This window comes from Antechinus flavipes, chromosome 3, assembly GCF_016432865.1.
Source record: "Antechinus flavipes isolate AdamAnt ecotype Samford, QLD, Australia chromosome 3, AdamAnt_v2, whole genome shotgun sequence".
Lineage (NCBI taxonomy): Eukaryota > Metazoa > Chordata > Mammalia > Dasyuromorphia > Dasyuridae > Antechinus > Antechinus flavipes.
The window spans coordinates 222,506,095-222,526,035 of NC_067400.1; the positions used below are offsets into that span (position 1 = coordinate 222,506,095).

At 35.9% G+C, this 19,941-nt stretch overlaps 1 protein-coding gene and 1 long non-coding RNA gene across 3 annotated transcripts in view; one reads left to right on the forward strand and one right to left on the reverse strand.

Moving 5' to 3' along the window:
* Positions 1 to 7,359: 7,359 nt before the first annotated feature.
* On the reverse strand, positions 7,360 to 11,341 carry LOC127553669 (uncharacterized). The gene is made up of 3 exons (XR_007951799.1): positions 10,237 to 11,341; positions 9,001 to 9,420; positions 7,360 to 8,326 (listed from the first exon to the last, which is right to left on the reverse strand). It is a non-coding gene; the product is annotated as an uncharacterized LOC127553669 (long non-coding RNA).
* PRKX (protein kinase cAMP-dependent X-linked catalytic subunit) overlaps positions 9,613 to 19,941 on the forward strand; it is a 138,228-nt gene continuing 127,899 nt past the window's right edge. Inside the window, exon 1 of one of the 2 annotated variants that reach the window (XM_051984573.1) lies at positions 9,613 to 9,949. In XM_051984573.1, the coding sequence (XP_051840533.1) occupies positions 9,700 to 9,949 (250 nt within the window). In that variant the 5' untranslated portion in view covers positions 9,613 to 9,699. The remainder of the gene's footprint in view (positions 9,950 to 19,941) is intronic. The other variant, XM_051984572.1, reaches the window with a different exon arrangement.

Sequence of the window (19,941 nt, forward strand, 5' to 3'; positions counted from 1 at the left end):
CTAAAAAATACTTTCCTGCCTATATTATATATGTGCGTGTTTTTGTGTGTGTGTGTGTGTGTGTGTGTGTGTGTGTGTGTGTGTATGCAGCTTAGGTTTGTCATGACTTGAATTTATAAATGCATTCAAATCATTGATGAACTAAAACTATTTTCATAAAAAAACTACTACTTTTTCATTCTTTTATTGCTTATCTCTATTTTCTAATGCTGATAAGATTTCATTTTAAGTGTAATTTTAAAAAGAAATCTTTGTTCTCTGTACTGTCAATCTCTTCTTACTGATGCAAGAGCTAGAGTCATAGTATTGCACATCTGAATGTGTACAAACATATCCCTCTCGTGCAAGTTGCCCACATTTCATAGACACATAGCATCCCTTTCACAGAATCACTGGATTTCAGAACTGGAAGGGCCCTCAGGCACCTTGTCTGATCAAGAATCTCCTCTATAGCTATTCCAATAAATAGCCACTTAGATTTTGCTTTAAGACTTCATGTGAGGACAAATTCTATTTTGGGACATCTCTAATAATCACAAAATCCTAGAGTTGGAAGGACATTCTAAATCAATTTGCATTCAATGAAGAGCCTCCTTTACAATGTCCCCTAAAAGAAAATGACCCAGGCTTTGTTTAGCATCGCAAGACCATAGATTTAGACCTAGATGGGGCCATATAATTTATTGGAGGATATAACATATAAAAAAGGTTATTATCATTCAAAATGGAATACAATAGGGACAAATGAAATATCTAGACAAAACATTCTACAATTCATGGTTGTAGAATATTTTGCAAAGTGGTTTTCACACAACTTGTAGAACAGGATTCAAATCTTGTTATTGCTACTTTATATGTGACCTTGAGCAAAAACCCATTTTTTCTATGTCCCTTAGTAGTGCACATTTAATTAGTCTAATTTTATTGCTACAAAAGCTGATTCTCAAAGGAGGATAAATGACTTATTCAAGGTCACTCAGGTAGTATCCTTTTCACTATTTCATATGTCTAGTACAGTCAAATTATTTATCCCACCCTGAAAATACCCAAACTGTTGATTCTTCGTTCTCTTTAATTTCTTCTATTTCATTCTTTTGACATATTACTTGGGACATAATTAGTATAACCAATGTATTTATTCTACTATCTGTTTGGGACTCTTTTTAGGTTTTTGCAATTTACAAAGTATTCAAGAGATTTCAATCATAAACTCTTACATCCAAAGTTCTTATTCTTCTGATGTTGAGAAACTCTCACATCTTAAAGGTTCAGCTAGAACAGAACTTATTTAGTAAGCTAACTATAGATCTTGGTGGACCAATGACCTCCTTAGCAGGTTTGTGTTGATTTTTTCCTAGGTGAGAATCAAATTATCAATTTTTAAAAATGTGTATAATAGATGGTTATCTCTTATTGAGGACATATTTGGACAATAACAAAAGGAATCACAGCAAGGCTAATAATAATGGCCGGTTTTAATAATAACACTCTGCAATTCATTTTATAGACATTTTCTTTAAGAGAATTGGATTTAGAATTAGAGAACTAGGGCTAAAATCCTGGCTCTACTACTTATTGACTGTATCATCTCCAGTAAGTCCAATTCATCTCTTTTTCCTCTCTCATACAAGGCAGCTTGGGTGGTACAGTGGATAGAGTGCTGGGCCTGGAAGACCTGAGTTGAAATCAGCTACTTCCTAATTATGTGATCTTGGGCAAGTCACTTAATCACTATTCTGCCTCAGTTTCCTTAATTGTGAAATAGGAATTAAAATAGCACCTATTTCACAGGCTTGTTGAGAGGATTCATTAATATAATATTTGTAAAAAGTATTTAGTACAGTACTAGCTAGTGGGTGCTTAACAAATTACTTTCCCCTCATTTTTAAAATATGAAGGCTGAACAAGATGATCACCATGATTTCTTCTAGATCTATTTTGGGACAGAGTAAAGATCTAGATCTAAATCTAATGATATTTATATGATAGGGAACATAAATATTATTAGGTCCACTTTACAAATAAGGAAATAAAGGCTGAGAGAAATTAAGTATTTTGTCTATATTCATGTGGCTAAAAAGTACCAAATCTAAGATTCTAGACCAGATGTGATGACAAACCAGTGTCTTCTTCATTTTATCATATCAGAATTGAGCTTTTGAGTGGGCCAACCATTTTCCTTAGAATGTCATCAGCACAGGTTGATAACTTTTGGTACTTAGTGGTTTGAAACTAGTCTGGCCTATTTTTCCTCTGTTTATGTTTGTGTATTTTCTTTCTCTTTTTCATCTTCAGGCATTTCTCCAATGAGAATGTTCCTATAAATTCTAAAAATAAACAAATAGTCATTAGTGGTGTGAGAGTTGCACACAGCCCATAATTTTTCATCCCACTTGGGCTGGTCTAATTATACCTAAGAGGCCATAAAAATAAGAGTGTTGGGAGATCTTTAACTCCACAGCATCCAGAGTCCATAAATTGGTGAAATTGATTATTTCAGCATGAATCTGACTGATGTATGTAAAAAGGATGATAACAACAATAAAAAAAATCATCACTCATTATTTTCCAATTTGCCTTGTTTGTTTTTTGAGTTCCTTATTTTAGATTGTACTAGTTTAAATGCAGCAAATTCTACCTCCTCTAGGAAGTATTAAGATGATTTTTTTTTTTTTTTTTTTTGCTCTTCTCTAACACACTTATCATGTACTGGTTTTCTAAGCACATTAACTTTTCCCAAAAATAGGATCCATAACGTCTTCTATTGTGTATTATCTAAATTTTGTATCTTTCCCAGGAAAATAATTTAATATGGATGAAATAAGTGCTTAATAAAGTGTCTGCTGAACAAAATTAAATGGAAAAAAAAAAACAGGAAATAATGAGACATGACATTTCATATAGATGTCATTTACATATAGAAGACAGGATTACTGAATCATTAATCAATAAGGATATACATTTGTGTTTGAAGTTTTTTTGCATCAGAAAAATTTATACTTATTCTTTCAAACTTCTTTGTTTAATCTCCCTTGAAACCAATAACACATATGTACGAGATAGCTAACTAGATGTGTCCCTATCCTTATGGAACAAACCAAAGCTCTGTGGTTCAGAATGGGATTGAATCCATAAATTGGCCTAATTATTAAAGTGTGCCAATCAACTGAACTAATCAGACAATGACGTGTACTTGCTGTTAATTGGGGTTGACTTTACTTTGATGATTCTTTTAAAAGTATGGAATACATGATTTTATCCAGTTCACATATTAATGTAAACATCTATGATTTCAAACAAATTTAATGAACACAAAAATTCAACATACATTCATTCAAAGGAAAAAAAAATACAGAACTGACTAGGCACTGAGTAATTTCAAAGACAACATAGGATTGAGAATGATTATTAGATTCAAAGAGAGAGAAAATATATAATGATAACTTTTATTTATATTGTTGCTGTTGGTCATTTTAGTTGAATTGTAAACTCACTTGGGGTTTTCTTGACAAAGATACTAGAATGATTTCCTTCTCCAGATCATTTTATAAATGAGGAAACTGAGGCAAATAGGGTTAAATTACCTGTCCTGGATCACATAAATAGTATTGTCTGAGACCAGTTTTGATCTCAGGAAATCAATCTTCCTAACTCTAATCAAGCACTCTTATGTGCCACTTAACCGGCAATGTTTTACAAAATATTTCACTTAATATTATCTGTTTTGATTATCATCACAGGCCTATGAAACAGGCAGCACAAGTGCTGTCAGCTCTGTTATGGAGATTGAGAATTTTAGCTTGGAGCACTGTAGAATGCTAAATAATGAGGGACTTAAAAGGGCTATCTCAGGGAAAATTCAAAACTCCATTCTAATTCAGGCTTCATTTCCAAACTATGATCATGCTGTCTATTCTAATTTCATGACATTTCTTATATAGGGCTTTTCTCTACTCCTATAGTCTCCATCATGTAGGTCTGGATTCACCTTAGGCCTGGACTACTGGCTAATTGCTCTTCCTCAAATCTCTCTCCACTCCAATCTATTCCTCACCTCACAAAACTGTCAAAATGATTTCCCTAAAAGTCATTCCTACCCAATAAACTCCAGTGGCTCTATGTTCAGGAACAAATATAAAATCCTGTTTGGCATTTAAAGCCTTTTACAACTTGGTTTCCTCCTCCCTTTCTATTCTTCTTATAGCTCCTCTCTATTTACTCATCCAGTCAGCTTATACTGATCTATTTGCTGTTGCTCAGTCACAGCACGCATCTTCTTAGTCTTTTTCAGTGTCTGTTTCTCCTTAACTGGAACACTCTCCCACCTCTCCTTTGTTCCCTGACTTCCTTCTAAACTCAGAACAAATCTCACCTTCTACATGAGAATTTTTGAGGTTTCTCTCAATGTTCATGCCATCCCTTTGAGATTACCTTTCCTTGACTGTATATAAGGGTGTTGTGTGTGTATACACATATATATGTACGTGTGTGTGTATCTATGTACATCAATTCATAAATTTAAAGTTTAAAGAGTTTTTCATTAATACATGTATATTAACACAGGGTACCAAATTAAAGTATTTTAGATCATGATGGAAGCTATAATGCTAAATTTTAACTAATTACCCTCTGATTATTGAGATTATTGTTATGTTAATTATAGAAATAAATAGACCTTTACTAGGTTTTTTTTTTTCCCCCCTGAGGCAATTGAGGTTAAGTGACTTGCCCAGGGTCACACAGCTAGGAAGTGTTAAGGGTTTGAGACCAAATTTTGAACTCAGATCTTCCTGATCTTCAGTGAGGTGCTCTTTTTTGGTAGAAAATACTTGAGATTTCTCATTCTAACAAGGTACCTATATATCATTATGAATGAATCAAAATGAAATTGGTATATGTCAACAAGAATATGCAAATCAAAGAACTAGAAGACAAATTGTTTTGTTATATATTTTGTGCTCAAGTAAGATATTCAATTTTGGTTTTAGTATTTTAAGACAAAAGTGGAATACTGGAAATGCTCCAGAGAAATGGATTAAAATGTTTGGGAAATATCACTTATGAAGAAAAGTTAAGAGAAATTTAGAACAAGTTTAATATTGAAAGGTGTCATGTTAGAGTAGGATTATTATTCCATTTGGAGTCAGAAATCCAGCCTTTGAATCTTGACTTTGTCAATTACTATTTGATCTCATTTTTCTACTCTTTGGTAAATTTCTTCTTTTGTAGAATTTAATCTTTTGTAGATTAAATTAAAATATGGAACCAGGGTTCCATAGGGTTGTTTCCAGCTTTAACTATCATTATATAATTTTAATGGATGCTTTTTAGATTACTAAAGGAAGCACCTGAAAATCTATTAAAGACAGAATTTTGAAATTTACTTAAATTGCAGTGAGAGCCTGTTTGTCAAAAGGAAGAAAGATTCTCATATAGTTTAAGTTCTGTACTCTAGCATCTTTAACATTAAAAATTTAGTCACATAATTTATTTTATAATTCATCTTGACTTTTCATCTACTCTGCATATCTTTAAGTTAGACTCCTGAGAAGAATGTTGTCTTTCTTTGTTTCCTCGGGGTCTGGCTCATCCTAGAGTTTAATAAATGCTTGTTGATTCTGACTGACTGAAAGCATAAATCTGAAATTACATGGTTCTTGAAATTCCTTCCAGATCTAGAATCCTAAAACTCAGTGCTTAACAATTTTTCAAATCTAACTCTATATCTGTATCTGAGGACTATATCTGGCTCAGAGAGAATTGAAGGCCCCCAAATAGAAATTTTGAAGAAAAGGAAAGCTCATTTCTATGAAATTTACCAGAAAATACCACTGACTGAAAATACTTGGGCCACTTCTTTTATAGTGCTTTAGATAGGATTATTTAGTATCAGATTCTCCCATGGTTGTAGATCCATTCTTGGCAATTGGATCAGTCCCAACACAGCCTTTGCCCCACCACCCATTCTAATTACCTCCACTTATCCACTAAAGGGGATAATCAAGCATTCACTTTATCCGTAGGCATTGATCTTGTCAAGCCACTCTTGTACTAAAAAAAAAAAAAAAAAAAAAAAGTTTAAAGGCTTAGTCTTTCCTAACTATTAAATTCAGATTCCTTTGACTGACATTCAAAGCTCCCCAAAATATAGCTTTACCTTACCCTTCTGGAGTTAGATTATGTTATTCCTTGCTATGAATTTGCTTCAGCCAAAGTAGATTATGTGGAACATACCATAATATGTTCTTTCCTGACCCTCCATGTGTGCATTATCATTGCTTACACTCTTCAACTAAATTCCTACCCAGTCTTCTTCAATTTCCCTTCTCCTGGGGCCTTTACTTAACACTTTTAACATTTTTCATCTGCTTTAATGCACACATTTATAGTATTTCTCTGTGTATGCACCTTATTATTCTACTAAAATATTGCCCTGAGAGATTGTAGACACCTGATAAAAGTTGAATTTGTTGAGGCCAGGGGATCATGTTTTATCTAAACTTTGCATTTTGTCTTGTACACAGGAGGCACTTAAGAAGTGTTTGCAGAATTTGCTGTTGTGTGTGACTATTTGAACAAATAAAATATTTTCAAATTCTGTTTTCTTAAGTTTGTAGTAAAACTTAAAAGGTCTATGTAGTAGGATTCACTTTGAAAGCGTTTAAATCATGTTTTCTTTTATCTTATGATATATAAAAAGATTGTTTTATGTTTGATTTATATTGTTTTTTCAGAGAAACAAAGTTAACAAATATCTAGTCTTTTATTACAATTAACATTTTTCACTCTGCAATAACTAATTAGATATAAAAAAGCAGCAAAGAAAACTAAATATTATTTACAAGGTTTTAAAAATATTTAGAGTATTATTAACATAGATATCAAAAATATTTAATGATTCTTCAGGATGAAGGTTGCTTTGTAAAGATAATGTAATATCTTGAGTAAAGAAGGGGATATTAAATGGAGGGAGGTAATTCCCTTTAGACAAAGGGCATGATTAAATCTTAAGACTTCTCTGTGATATCTTTTCTACCTTACTAAATACAATTTATTACCTCTGAAGCTAAAAGCATGTATTAAGTAAAACATAAAACTTTGATGGCACATAGCAACCACATATCCAATTTGTTCACAATTTGAATTTACACAAAATAAAATAATATGCCTAAACAAGTGGCTTGAGGTATATTTGTACTTACACCAAAATGTTCTGGAAAAGGACAATACAATTGTTGACAGTCTTCCTTATCTAATTTTTCCTCTTCTACTCACAGGAAAAACCAGACTAGGAATTAATGTACAGATCTAACCATACTTTGGAAGTTGAGAGGGACAGTTCAATTGTGGGCCTAAGTGTGGGTGTAAGGAATCTGTGTAATTTTCTAGTTCAAATAAAGTAATTAACTAGCAAACTTGAATGTAGCTTGCTACTTAACAGGAAAGCTGCCACCCAAAAAAAGAAATGAGAAAAAAATAATTTGCTGTCCATCAAAATTAAAATTAATTGGATCAGCCAAATCCTCAACTTTTATACAGTATGCATATATGTATACACATATGCTTATATGCACTCACATATACATATATGCCTCTCTCTCCCTCTCTATTTTTCTCTCATATGACAGAATATCCAATCAGTCAGAAACGGAGAATACTCCCATCCCAAAGAAAGGAGACAGGCACTCTGGCCAGGAGTTCTTAACATTAGTTTTTAGTTCTATTTCTTTTTTCCCTCAATTGTGGATCCCTTTGGTAGTCTGCTGAAGCCTAAGAAGCCCTCCTAAGATTACTTTTTTTAAAAAAATTGAAGAAAATGTTAAATTTGAGTTGGAGATCAGTGGAAATTTATTTTCCCATCCAAGTTCGCAGAGCCACTTTAGTTCCTGGACTTTTAGGTTTAAGAATTCCTGCTCTAGAACAACAACAATTAAAAAAAGGATCTTTTTTTCTAAAACGTGACCAGGAAAAGGAAATTATTTTTTTCAGTATATCAACAACAGTGATAACCCACTCGAGTAACTCGAGTCTTCCTTGGTAACTTCATATTGGTTCTGTAAAGCCCAAGAAATCCTAAAAGATCCCTTTTAGTGGTAAGGAAATTGTGTAAGTCTCTCTGGAGGATGACAATTGCAAAAGTGAATCATGGACTTGGGGTCCACGCTCCTTGAAACTCCTTTTGGGGCTTACTGTTTTGTTTTTCAGTACCCTCCTTCTCCTTTCCATTTCGCCTCTCAGCATACGATCTCCATTCCCAACACCCTCCTCCTGAATTCCAGGTGATGTAAGCAGGACTCCGGCCAGTCAGATAAAAAGCCCGAAGCACCTGGAAGAGTGAACAGTCAAACAAACCAGCAAACAAAACCCGCTCTGGAGGAGACTCTGGGATTCCTGGGAGTGACAGACCACACCTCTTCCCCGGACCAACCCCAGTCTTTCAATTGGCTGCAATCCTTTCTTTTCTTCCCGCCTCCTCGGGAGAGGAGCGCCAATTGTAAAACAGAGATATGAAGGGAGGGAATAGAGCGCGCCTTCCCATTGGCCATCACAACCGTCGTTCAAAACCCACAACCCCTTCCTTGTTGTCTGGGACGTGCTAGTCTTTTGAATTTGGAACTGACTGGAGATCTTCACCGAGTCTGTGAAACCGGTGATTTCCTAGCGTGGTTGAGGGAAGGCGTTTTTAAAGAGTACTTCACTCAAAAAATCCCTGGTCCTTTCCCCTACACTCTACCCCTACCATTTAAAGAAACAAAACGGCCTAAATTGAAAGACTCCTTTTAGCGAAAAGCTGGAAGACTGAGGGAGGGGAAAAGCCCAAGGTAAAGAGGGAATAAAAAACTATCTCCTCGACCCCGTCCTTCCCTCGCAACCTTCGGGGCTCAGGGATTCCTTCTGACACGGGAGGTGGGGTGGAGATAGCGGGGTTTAAACGGGGAAGTACGGAAGTGAACCAAGAACGTGGTCCCGGTGATTGTATCCAAGCCGCTCGGGACTCACCTCCTGCTGCTACAGCAGCTGTAAGATCGCCTGTACCGTCTCCTCCTCCTTCTCCTCCCCCGGGACTCCTAGCTATTACCTCCTCCTCCTCTAAGAAGTCAGGCTCCAGCTGCTTTCTGCGCTCTCTCTCTGCTATTTAATTAAGAAAAGTCCACCGAGTACTTGGCCCTATCCTATTGTTCGTTGCTGCCGCGGTTTGGGGCTGCTAGACTGCGCGGGGCTGGGTTGGGGTTGTATAGGGCGGGGTGGATGTGGGAAGGAGTGAGCCTCTGAGCAATGGGGCGAGATGCTAAGGAGTCCAGCAGAGGCTGGAGCCAGCAGTTCCGATGCTACCGCTCCTTCTAGACTGTCCGCAGCCAAGGGCAGAAGATCGCTGATCTAAGTCTCCGGGAAAGTGCACCGAGGCCGCGTCCCAGAAAGCTAGAGAGAGAGAGAAAGTTTGTGTGCGTGCCTCAGTGTGTATGTGTGTTTGAGTGTGTCTTGTGTGCACGCATCTCCCCTCCCCCGCCGTGCCGGGCCGGCGGGGGGGGCGGAAAGCCAGCCGCGCCCCCTCCATCATCCCTCTTCCCACCCTTCCCCCAGATGTGCTGAGAGGCACCAGGAGGGAGGAGGAGGAGGAGGAAGAAGAGGAGGAGGAGGAGGAAAAGCAGGAGGACCCGGCTTCTGGCTTGTTTTCTGACTTTCCCCATCCTACCACCCATGGAGGCTGCCGGGTCCTCGGCTAAAGCGGCCAAGGTCGGGGCAGGAAACGGGGGTAGCGAAGGGAGTCCTCCTCCTCCTCCTCCTCTTCCCTCTCCCCCTCCCCCTCCGGCGACACCGGGGTCTGCAGGATCTGGGGATTCGGAGCCCGCCCATTCCTCGAGCCCCGTGGCGGGCCCGGGCTCCCCGGCCCCTTCGCCCGAGCTTCCAGCTTACAAACTGCAAGACTTCGATACGCTGGCTACAGTGGGTGAGTTTCTCTTTGGGGAGCTAGTGGGAGGTCGGGGATGAGTAGGGAGGAGATGGGCTGGGGGGCTGGAGCTGCACGCACCGACTGGCTTTGGACTCTCTTTTCCCCCCTTTCTCTTTCCCCCTTCTCCCCCACCCCCCTCCCCTGCCGGGGCGTTTAATTCAAACAAAGGCACTCAGTGTTTGTGGAACCGTCAAGCCAGCGGCTGCCGCCCCTTGTCGTCGCTCCCTAGGTAGTTTCACTTAATGGTGTGCAGCCAGACGGCAAGCCCTGAGCACCTCACTTACCTGTGTGTGTGTGTTTTCCCCGATGCGGCTTGGGGCTTTGCCATCCTGCTCTTCCCCAGGGCATAACTACAAAGAAAAGAAGCTGAGGCTGTTGGTGTTTGAGATCATTGCAAAGTTGTAGGACTCCTTCCAACAGCCACCACTTTCCTTCGACCAACACAGCATTTCTTGCAGGACACACAGTTCTTGCTTTCTGGTTTCTTCTATTTTTCTTAGAACTCAATTTGCTTCTTGGCATTTAGTGAACTGTTAGCTTTCAATATACTTTGTTTTGTTCTGACTTAATGACAAAACTCGGATGAGGACTCTTGTTATGTATTAACCGTGCAAGCATGTCTAGTAAAGATGTGTGCATATTAAATATTAAGGTATATGCTATATCTTTTAAAATCCGTATCAATGCTGTGTTGAAGAGGTGAGAAGCTTCTAAGTTTAAAAAAAAAAAAAAATACTGGCCTGAAAGTGCCAGATGTCACACCCTTTTATTGAACGGGGAATTACATACCAAGCAACATTTCATCGACTCTTTCTTCATCTTGTTTATGTTGGCTTTCTCATCCTCTTATTTGGTTTTTATATTTTGTTTACGATCTAGCTGTGTAATATGGTATAGGTAGCTTGTAGGGTGGCAACCCAGAGTTCATTTCTTTTCAGATAAGATTTGGATCCTTTGAAAGCATTTTATGCAGATATGCTAATTCCAAACTGTTCACACAAGTTTATTGTATCACTCATAGTGTCCATTTTTTGCTAAGTCTGAGCCAAGGTGTTGTTAGTGAGAGAAATCTTGGGTTAAGTTGAGATTGTTGGTGGCAGCTCTTCTTCAGGCTAATCTTGCAATATAGAATAGCAGGATTTTAAAATCTTTATTATACAGAGGAGGATTCTGCACTGCACAGAGGACTTGTGACTTGTCCAAAGTCACAACAAGCTAGCTAATAGCAGAATCCACCAGGACTAGAATTCATAATATGGGATTGTCATGCCAGCTTTACTATACCACCCTTTCAGAGAGCTAAATTATAAATCAGTTTGGAAGTTATAAAATAGGTTGATAGACATTCTAAAAGGTCATTTGGGATTCCAGATTTGAGGGCAGGTCTTTGTAACGGATGTGTTTGATCATGCTAATAATCAGAAAAAGTTGTATTTATTCAAAAACCAGTGAGCATGGCAGCTCATATTTTTACCTTCAGTTTGTTTCTCCCAAAATTGATTGAAAATATGAATGACAGTTTGGATGGATGAACAAGACAGCTCGCTGGATTTGTATGTACTGAGAGGATAGGAGAATTTATGGGCAGAAATGACCTTTAGTTAGTGAGATAATACTGGAGAGGAGTTAGCGCAATGAGGGTCTTTGAGTGGCTATTTGAAGGAACACTGAATATATTAAAATCATGTAATGCTAGAGTTTCAAGAAATCTTAAGAATGATCTGGTTCAGACTCTGTTTTTCTTATAAGGAAAAACACACAGATGTAAATTCTAAGTCCAACAGTTTACTTAGTGGCAGAGTCAAGATCAAAACTCACGCCTAATACTGCTTCAGGGTACTTTGCAAACTATATTCTACCACCCTTTTAATTGTTGCTTGTTTCAAAGTGTACTAAGGCTGAACCAGGATGATTTGGGTTGCCGAGTTAATATATTCTGTACATGATATGTAATCACGTGGTATAGAACAGGAGTAAGCCAGCAGAAATGTGTCTGAAGAAGGGATTTGTTTAGAAGCTTTTGGAACACTAGGGCTTCTGCTTTTATTTAGGCTAGTAGTCCCCTCCACCTTCCAGTTTTGACTTGTCTATACTATATATATGTAGTTTTTGTTTATACTCTGTGTGTGTGTGTGTTTTACTCTATAGAATGTATACTCTTTGAGTAAGAGATTTTTGATTTTCGTTTGTTCCTAACTGAAACTTGATGTATAATAAGTGCTTAATAAATGTTTGTTGAATTATGTTAAATAGCACAAGTACTTTTAGACACCTTTGTTTTAAAAATCTGGACTAATCTTGATATGAAGGTTAATGATTTAGGAGAATGTTGCACAAAATCTTGGCAGCTATTGGAGGTGAAGTTTAGGGAATAACTTCCAAGTGGGCTCCAGAGTGCTTGGAATACCTAGATTACATGTACACATAACTAGACCTAGAAGAGTATATGAAGTATGAATATATACAAATATCTAAAATAAAACATCAGTTGGTTTTCTTTTCTTTTTTGGTTCAGAAAAACATTTCCTAAACCAATTTCCTCTTTCAAATGTTTCCTTCTTGCTTATTTAAAACTTTTCCTGTTTTAAAACTATTTTGGTCACATAAGACACACTTAAGTGAAATGATGAGTCACCATCAAGTATATCTAATCTAAAATTATAATTTCCCTTACATATTATTTGAGAAAGTTAACTGCATAGTAACTCAGCGTTAGGCTGAGACAAAATGACTCCTGATATAAATTGCAGAAAATTTCTTACAGGTTGAGAATGCTAACGTCAGGAAAAACAAATCAAAACAAAAATAACAAAATATCAGAGATTGTAAGTCATCTAGTCTAATTCATATTAAAAAAGCTTTTCTCCATAATTCCTGGGAAATGATCATCTACTTGACTCTTGAATCTCCCCAGTGATGGAGAACCCATGATCTTCTGTAGTAGCCTATTTTAATTTGGATAGTGCTAATTTGTTAGGCAATATTTGCCAATATTGAGTCACATTCTGTCTCAGGCTCTTTGTACTCATTACTCATAGTTTCACCTTTTGGGGCTAAGGAAAATAACTCAAAGCCAGCTTCCATGTGACAGCTTCTTTAGCTGTCCCCTCTGGGTCTTATTTCTATATGTTAAATATCTCCAGTTCCTTCAATATATCTGTAGACAAGGCCAGTCATGGAACCCACTTAATCACCCGCCTCTGCACATGTTCCACTTTGTTAATGGTCTTTGAAGTCTATTGTCCAGCTCTCTAACAAGAACAATTCACTTCAGTGAAACTGGTTTCCTTAGGCAATGTCTGGTCATAGAGTTACCTAGGATCTTGAATAGTTTCTCACTCACAACATGTCAGTTTGTACTTGAACCCTGATCTCTCTAATCCTACAGTCAGTTCTCTATACACTGTGTCACACTGCACACTGAACCAATAAATGTTATTATTGTGGCCTTAATTGAATTCCCTTTTTCTGTGGATTCCTATTGTATTTTTTTTTCCTGGTACACCATGACTTGGTATTCATTTTATGTTGTTCTTAAGATTAGAGGAAGTGTGTATATAGTAGAGAGAGAAATTCTAATAGCTGGTGTGAGAATGGGGACTTTAATGCTCATTCATGTTCACATCTGTCTTTCTAATGAAGAATATAGACAGAATTTCTGATGATACTTGAAGGATTTGTGGAATTTGTATAGGCAAACAAATAGGCATTGCCTGGAAGTGAAGTAGCATGAAAGGGAGAACCGAGGCAGGAATAAATGTGACACAAATGGGTTGACATTTGTCTTTTAACATTTACTGGCTTGGTGACTGGGTGAAACACTTAATCTCCCATTGGTCTTGGTAAATGTTTGAAGATGAAAGTTTTAGAGAAGGTGAGTATCCACTTTGATAGATGGAGTTTCCTTGTCTGGGAGATCCTTTCAGTAATGAAATAAAAGGTCTATTGCCTATCTCTATGAAAGGCTCATAAACCTGGGTTCTCTATCTAAGAAGTCATCCATTCAGTAAATTCTCTTAATTTTACAGGTAAGAGAATTGAGGTCTAGGGAAGTTAAAACACCTTGGCCAAGATCATGCAGGGATTGAGGTTTTTTGTTGGGATTTGAACCTCTGAATCCAGATTCTCTACTTTTTCCATTTGGACTATATTATTATTCTCTAATTATGTTCTTTCCCACAGAGATTGGAAAATTCTTGAGGCAAGCTAGACACCGAGTAATTTATATTTTGCATATCTAATGAACATAGTAATCCATAATCGATACATGCTAATCTGATTGTTAAGAGGTATTGTCAGAAAGAAGACTTGTATTAAGGAAAGTCTCATTAAAAAATGTCATCAGACTTGTGTGTCTAGAAAATAGGTTGGATGATTATAATACAAGGGGTAACTGATCAGTCTGTGCTTGTAATTTTCATGTGATGTCAAGAGATCTAAGAGGAAGATACTTAACATATTGGTTGACTCTGTCTTGTGCCCTCCAAAGCTCCCTTCTCTTTCTTGTCCCTTAAATCTTCCCACCTCTAGCTTAGAGGACATGAATGAGAGAATCACAGAGAAAATTGCTGCATAACTATTGGAAGAAATGCCCACATTAGTGAGATCCCAGATTCATCCAAGTATTGAAACCACAGTTTACCTTGGCACAGCTGGTCACACAGATCTGCCAGTGGTAATTTTGTTATGTTTTGTTTTGTTTTCTCTCTACTTCATTAGTCAGCTAGGCTAGAAGGTAGAATTACTAAAGGAACTAAATATAGCATTAAGGTTAGAAAAGGTTATAACTCTTCTCCAACATTTCATTCTCCATTCCCATGTCATCTCCTTAGAGCATAAAATGGAATTTTCTCTTGTGTTTTTCCTTTCAGTATTTGTAAGCTGAAGCTAAAAATATTACGTGTGCATATGTATACAATTATAAATCACAAATGTATATGTATATAACACATGCACATACACACATACTTGTATGTATACACAAATCTCTATAGATTAGATTAGATATAGATATATAGTTTGGTATTCAAAATCCTTCATAATCTATCCCCCTTTAGTCATCTTACACCTTTATCCCAACATATACTCTTTGATCCAGTAACACTGGCTTCCTGGCTGTTGCAAGAACAAGACACTCCATCTCTTGGTTGCTGGAACATTTCTCTTCGCTGTTCCAACTGCTGACCTTCCTGGCTTCCTTTATATCCTTACTAAATCTTACCATCTACAAGAATCTTTCACCAATCCTTAATTCCAGTGCCTTCTCTCCGTTAATTTTTCCATATTTATCCTGTATATTATTTTGGATATATTTATTTGCATGGTGACTCGCTCATTAGATTGTAAACTCCTTAAGAACACGGACTCTCTTTTGCTTCTTTTTGTACTCCCAGTGCTTAGAAATAAGAAGGACTATAAATGTTTATTTGATTGATTTCTATGTATATTTGCTTTTTTGTTTTGGGGGTAATAGTTGTTACCTGATGCTAATAAGAGCAGACTAAAAACTACCTCAACCTTGGCTTTAAGATACTAAAAGTCTGGTGGGAAAAAAAATAGTACCTATGGAATCTTAGAATTTTGATATCAAACAAGTGCCTTTTTTTTCTTTCTTTTCTTTTTCTTTTTCCTTTACCATGTTTCAGGTCTATGCTTTTAAAATCACATTATGAATCTTTCCTCAGTTTTCAATAAATTATACTATTATATGATCCTTTAGAGATTCATTACTTTTAATTTTGAGTTGAAAAAAGTGAGGGCTTTTTTTTTTTTAATATTTGGTATGGTTTCTCTTTGCTTTGTCATTTGTGTGGATTTGATGTTGTTTATGGGTGGAGTGGGAAAGTTGTTTCTATGTTTATGATTTTTGAGATATTAAGAGGTTTTACCCCTAAACATTCCACCAATAGATAGAACTTAGATTCCTTGACCTAATAGTAGCAGGGACTATTTTATTTCTATCTAGGTATTCCAAAACTATGATATGTAGTAGTCATTCAATAAATTCTTGATTAATCCACTCTAGATTATAAATAATTTGCTATCACTAACCAGAAATGTGTTCCTTTTAAAAGTGAACTGATGGGTGAACAAAATATTACTCATAAGAAGTGATTTTCTATTGCTGAGATGTTTGGGAGGATATATATATAGAGAGAGAGAGAGTAATATTTGCTGGGGAGGACAGTGGCTTTGAAGAAAAGTTTTGTTTTGAAAGAAACCAGGATTTTAAAACTGGAAGAAGAGGGGAGAGTATTTTCTAGGCAGGGAGACAATAAGAGATTCTGTGTGATAAACAAAAAGATTAATTTGGCCATTCTGTAGTGTGGGAAGGAGTGTGATGTATAATGAGCTGAACAAAACTTGCTTTTTTTTTTTCCCCCTTAGGAGTCAGGACAGCACAAAACTGAATGATTGACAGAATGGGAAGGAGAGTTTGAAATGCTAACTAACATGAGTAAAGGGAGTATACCATGTTTTAGAAGGGAAGAGCTCTTGATCCGGATTTGCATCTTGTTTCTGCTACTTATTAACTGACATTTTATGGCCAAGAGATTTAACTTAAGTCTCAGTTTACTCATCTTTAAAATGACTTAGACCAAATTACCTGAGATTCCCCCATTTCTAAATTAATGAGGTATTTTGGCTGTTGTCTTCAAGAAACTTGTTATTGAGCTAAGGGTAAAAGCTAAGGATAAGTAACGATAAATAAATAAATAAGGATAAATCCAATGTAATGAAGCCAGGAGGCCAGTGATATTTAGATGTGAAGAAAGACATGAGTAAAAACACAAGATTGGGAATGAGAATGGTATGTTTATGGGAACAAATCTATATGACTAAAGAGAATCGTTCATTTTGGAGGGCAATGCATTAATGGGAAGATGGAAAAGCCTACTATATATTACTCTATAAATTTAGGATCTTCTATTAAAACTGGAAAGGACCTGAGATTTCATCTAGGGCATTAGTGTTAAATAGAAATGATCTCTTGAGGCTGCATATTATTTGAGAAAATCACAAATTAATATTATCTATGTTGTGTTGTACTTTTTTTTTTTTTTAAACTTTCCCCAATTACATTTTAATCTGGTTCAGGTTACACTCTAGAGTTTTGCTGACCGAATTTGATACCTTTGATCTAGTACAAACTTTTCATTTTGTTGAGCAAACAGAGGGACAGGCCATTAAAATGCCTGAGTCTTTTGTTTTTTTGCTCTAAACTATCCATGTACAGGGTTTGCCATAGAGAGTAAAACTGTATATTTTGGCGGGAAGTCCAGTGTGAAAAGGATGACAATAATATCTGTAGTATTTCAGAATTTAGAGCTGGAAAAGATCTTATATAATTTAGTTCTACATTTTTGTTATAAATGTGGAAACTCAAGCATAGAGATTCTGACATTCCCAAAGTCAGAAAGTTTATCTAGAACAAGTGCTTCTATTTCTTAAGTCATTTAGATGGTATAGTGGAGAGAGAGAGTTTTGGGCCTAAGTAGTCAGAAAACTCAGGTATCCATTCATATAATATTAGCTGTCTGATTAGTCTTATCACTTAGAAACCACTAGACTAAACAAAAGTTCAGCTCAGTTCTAAGCAGCTAACACCTCTGAGGTACATATTATGTAATATATGTTTGTATGTTATATGTGTATAAAACATATATAATCATTAAATTATATGTATGTTATATATATTATATAAATTTTATATACATATATAACACCATATACATATACACACAAATGCAGACACAAACATATGCACTTAAATAACATTTTGTTTTGTTTTAAAGATAAACACTCTATCAATGTAGATCAGCGTGTGTGTGTGTGTGTGTGTGTGTGTGTGTGTGTGTGTGCATGTGTATAAAAGAAAGTTTTGGGGGAACAATACAGTCTGTTTAAGAGTTCAGGAAGACACGTTCAAATATGGTTTTAAAGATTTTATTAGCTGTGGGACCCTTGGCAACTTCTCTTTTAACTAGTTTCTTCAATTGTAAAATGGGAATCATAATAGCACCTGTATCCCAAGGTTGTTGTGAGGATCAAATAAGATAATAATTTTAAAGCACTTAGCACAATGCCTGACAAACATAGTAGGTGTTTTATGCTTCTTCTCCTTCCTCAACTCCTTACCTTTCCCACTCTTGGCTTATCCCTCTTTCACTCCTCTATGTAAAATCAACCCTTTCATTGATACACTATACTTTTAGGGAAATATGGCCTTACTATTTAAAAGTGCATATAAAATATAAAACTGCTACTGTTTTATAGATAGGAAGCATTTGCTTTCATGAGTAGTTAAATATATTGTTACTAAGCTTATGTTATTTATAAGTTTACAAAAAAGTTTGCATTGATAGCATTTCTGACATACTTAAAAGTTCTTTTCTATTTTAACAATCCTCTTTACAATTTTTGTTTGACCTAGTTCTTTTATTAGTAAATAAATTGTTCATCTTTGAGCTTTGCACTAATCAAAATTATTACAACTTAATGATTTGAGTTTATATTATTGAAATTTTACTGTTTGTATGTATGTTGTATGTGTTATATATGTATGTATCAGCTGACATATCAATGTGCCATGGTATAAAGAATACTTTATTTGCAACTGAGACTTGCAAGACTTAGGTTTCAAATTTTTGTAATTTTGATTTAATGTAGTATTTAACCTCATTTATGCCTATTTTTCTTATCTATAAAATTAGGAAGTTAAATATCATGAACCATGATACCAGATTGATTTCAAAATATTTTTACATAAATTATCTCATTTGAGAAGTAGATATTTGATGTAATGGATAGGTAGCTAGTTTTGCCTCTTACATAGACTGTATTGTTCCCCAAAAACTTTCTTGAATTTTAAGTTGTAAAACAACTGCTGATCTACATTGTTGGAGGATCCTTACTTCCAAAACAAATAAACCAAAATGTTATTTAGTACATGTTTATGTCTGGGTTTATATGTATGTACACACACATGTAGTATGTTTGCAAGCTATAGAATATTGAAAAATACTATGTGTGTGTTTTATAAACACACACATATATATATTATAAAATGAATATGTACATAAAAGGTGTAACTGCTTAGAATTGAGCTGAATTTCTGTTAAGTCTGTTGATTTCAAGGTAATAAAACTGGTAAGACAGCTGATACTATGTGAATGGATACCTAATTGAGTTTTCTGACTACTTGTGAGAGAGGGGTCTCATATAATATTATCTAAAGGAACCTCAAAATATTAAATAAAAAGGAAGACTCTAAGAATAGAAGCCCAGCAACTTTTAAATCTGTGTTACAATCTCTTCCTCTTTAATTGTTTCCAATTATTACTCAGGAAAGATGGAGAAAATAAGTAAAAGAAAAGAGAAATGCTATTTTTGAAACAAATTTAAAATGGAAAAAGTTTGTTTAGAGTACTAGTGAGATCTATACACTCAAAACCATTCTTCCCTTCCCTTCCCCCTTTAACTTCTTCTTCTTTTTTTTTTTTTTTTGCCTGGAAAGTGTTACCCTGGTATTTGGAACTCAGAATGTTTTCCCATTGAAATCACAGAATAATGTCATTCTTGGAAACTGTATTAACTAGACATACTAGTTTATTGAATTGTAAAATGGGAATCATAATACAGATTATTAGAAATAAAAATTACAGGTTCAATAGGATGTCCTGGAACATAAACTCCCTTTCCTCTTTTTAACAGTGGGATCTTCCTTCCCTTCTCCTTTGGAGAAAGTACAGCTGTGCACAATTCCTCCACACTTAGAGGGATCTCTGGTTTCCCCAGATCTGTCACTTACCCAGTATCATGAGTGGTGGAGGCCTGCTACTGATCTTATTTCACTCCTACTGTTGGTGGCTGACTTTGATTATTTGAGCCTTAAGAATAAGTTCTTTCCCCTAAACCAGCACCGGATTCTGTTCTACTTTTGAGTGCTAATATTTGAGAGAATACCATTAAGGTGACCCAGTGCTGAA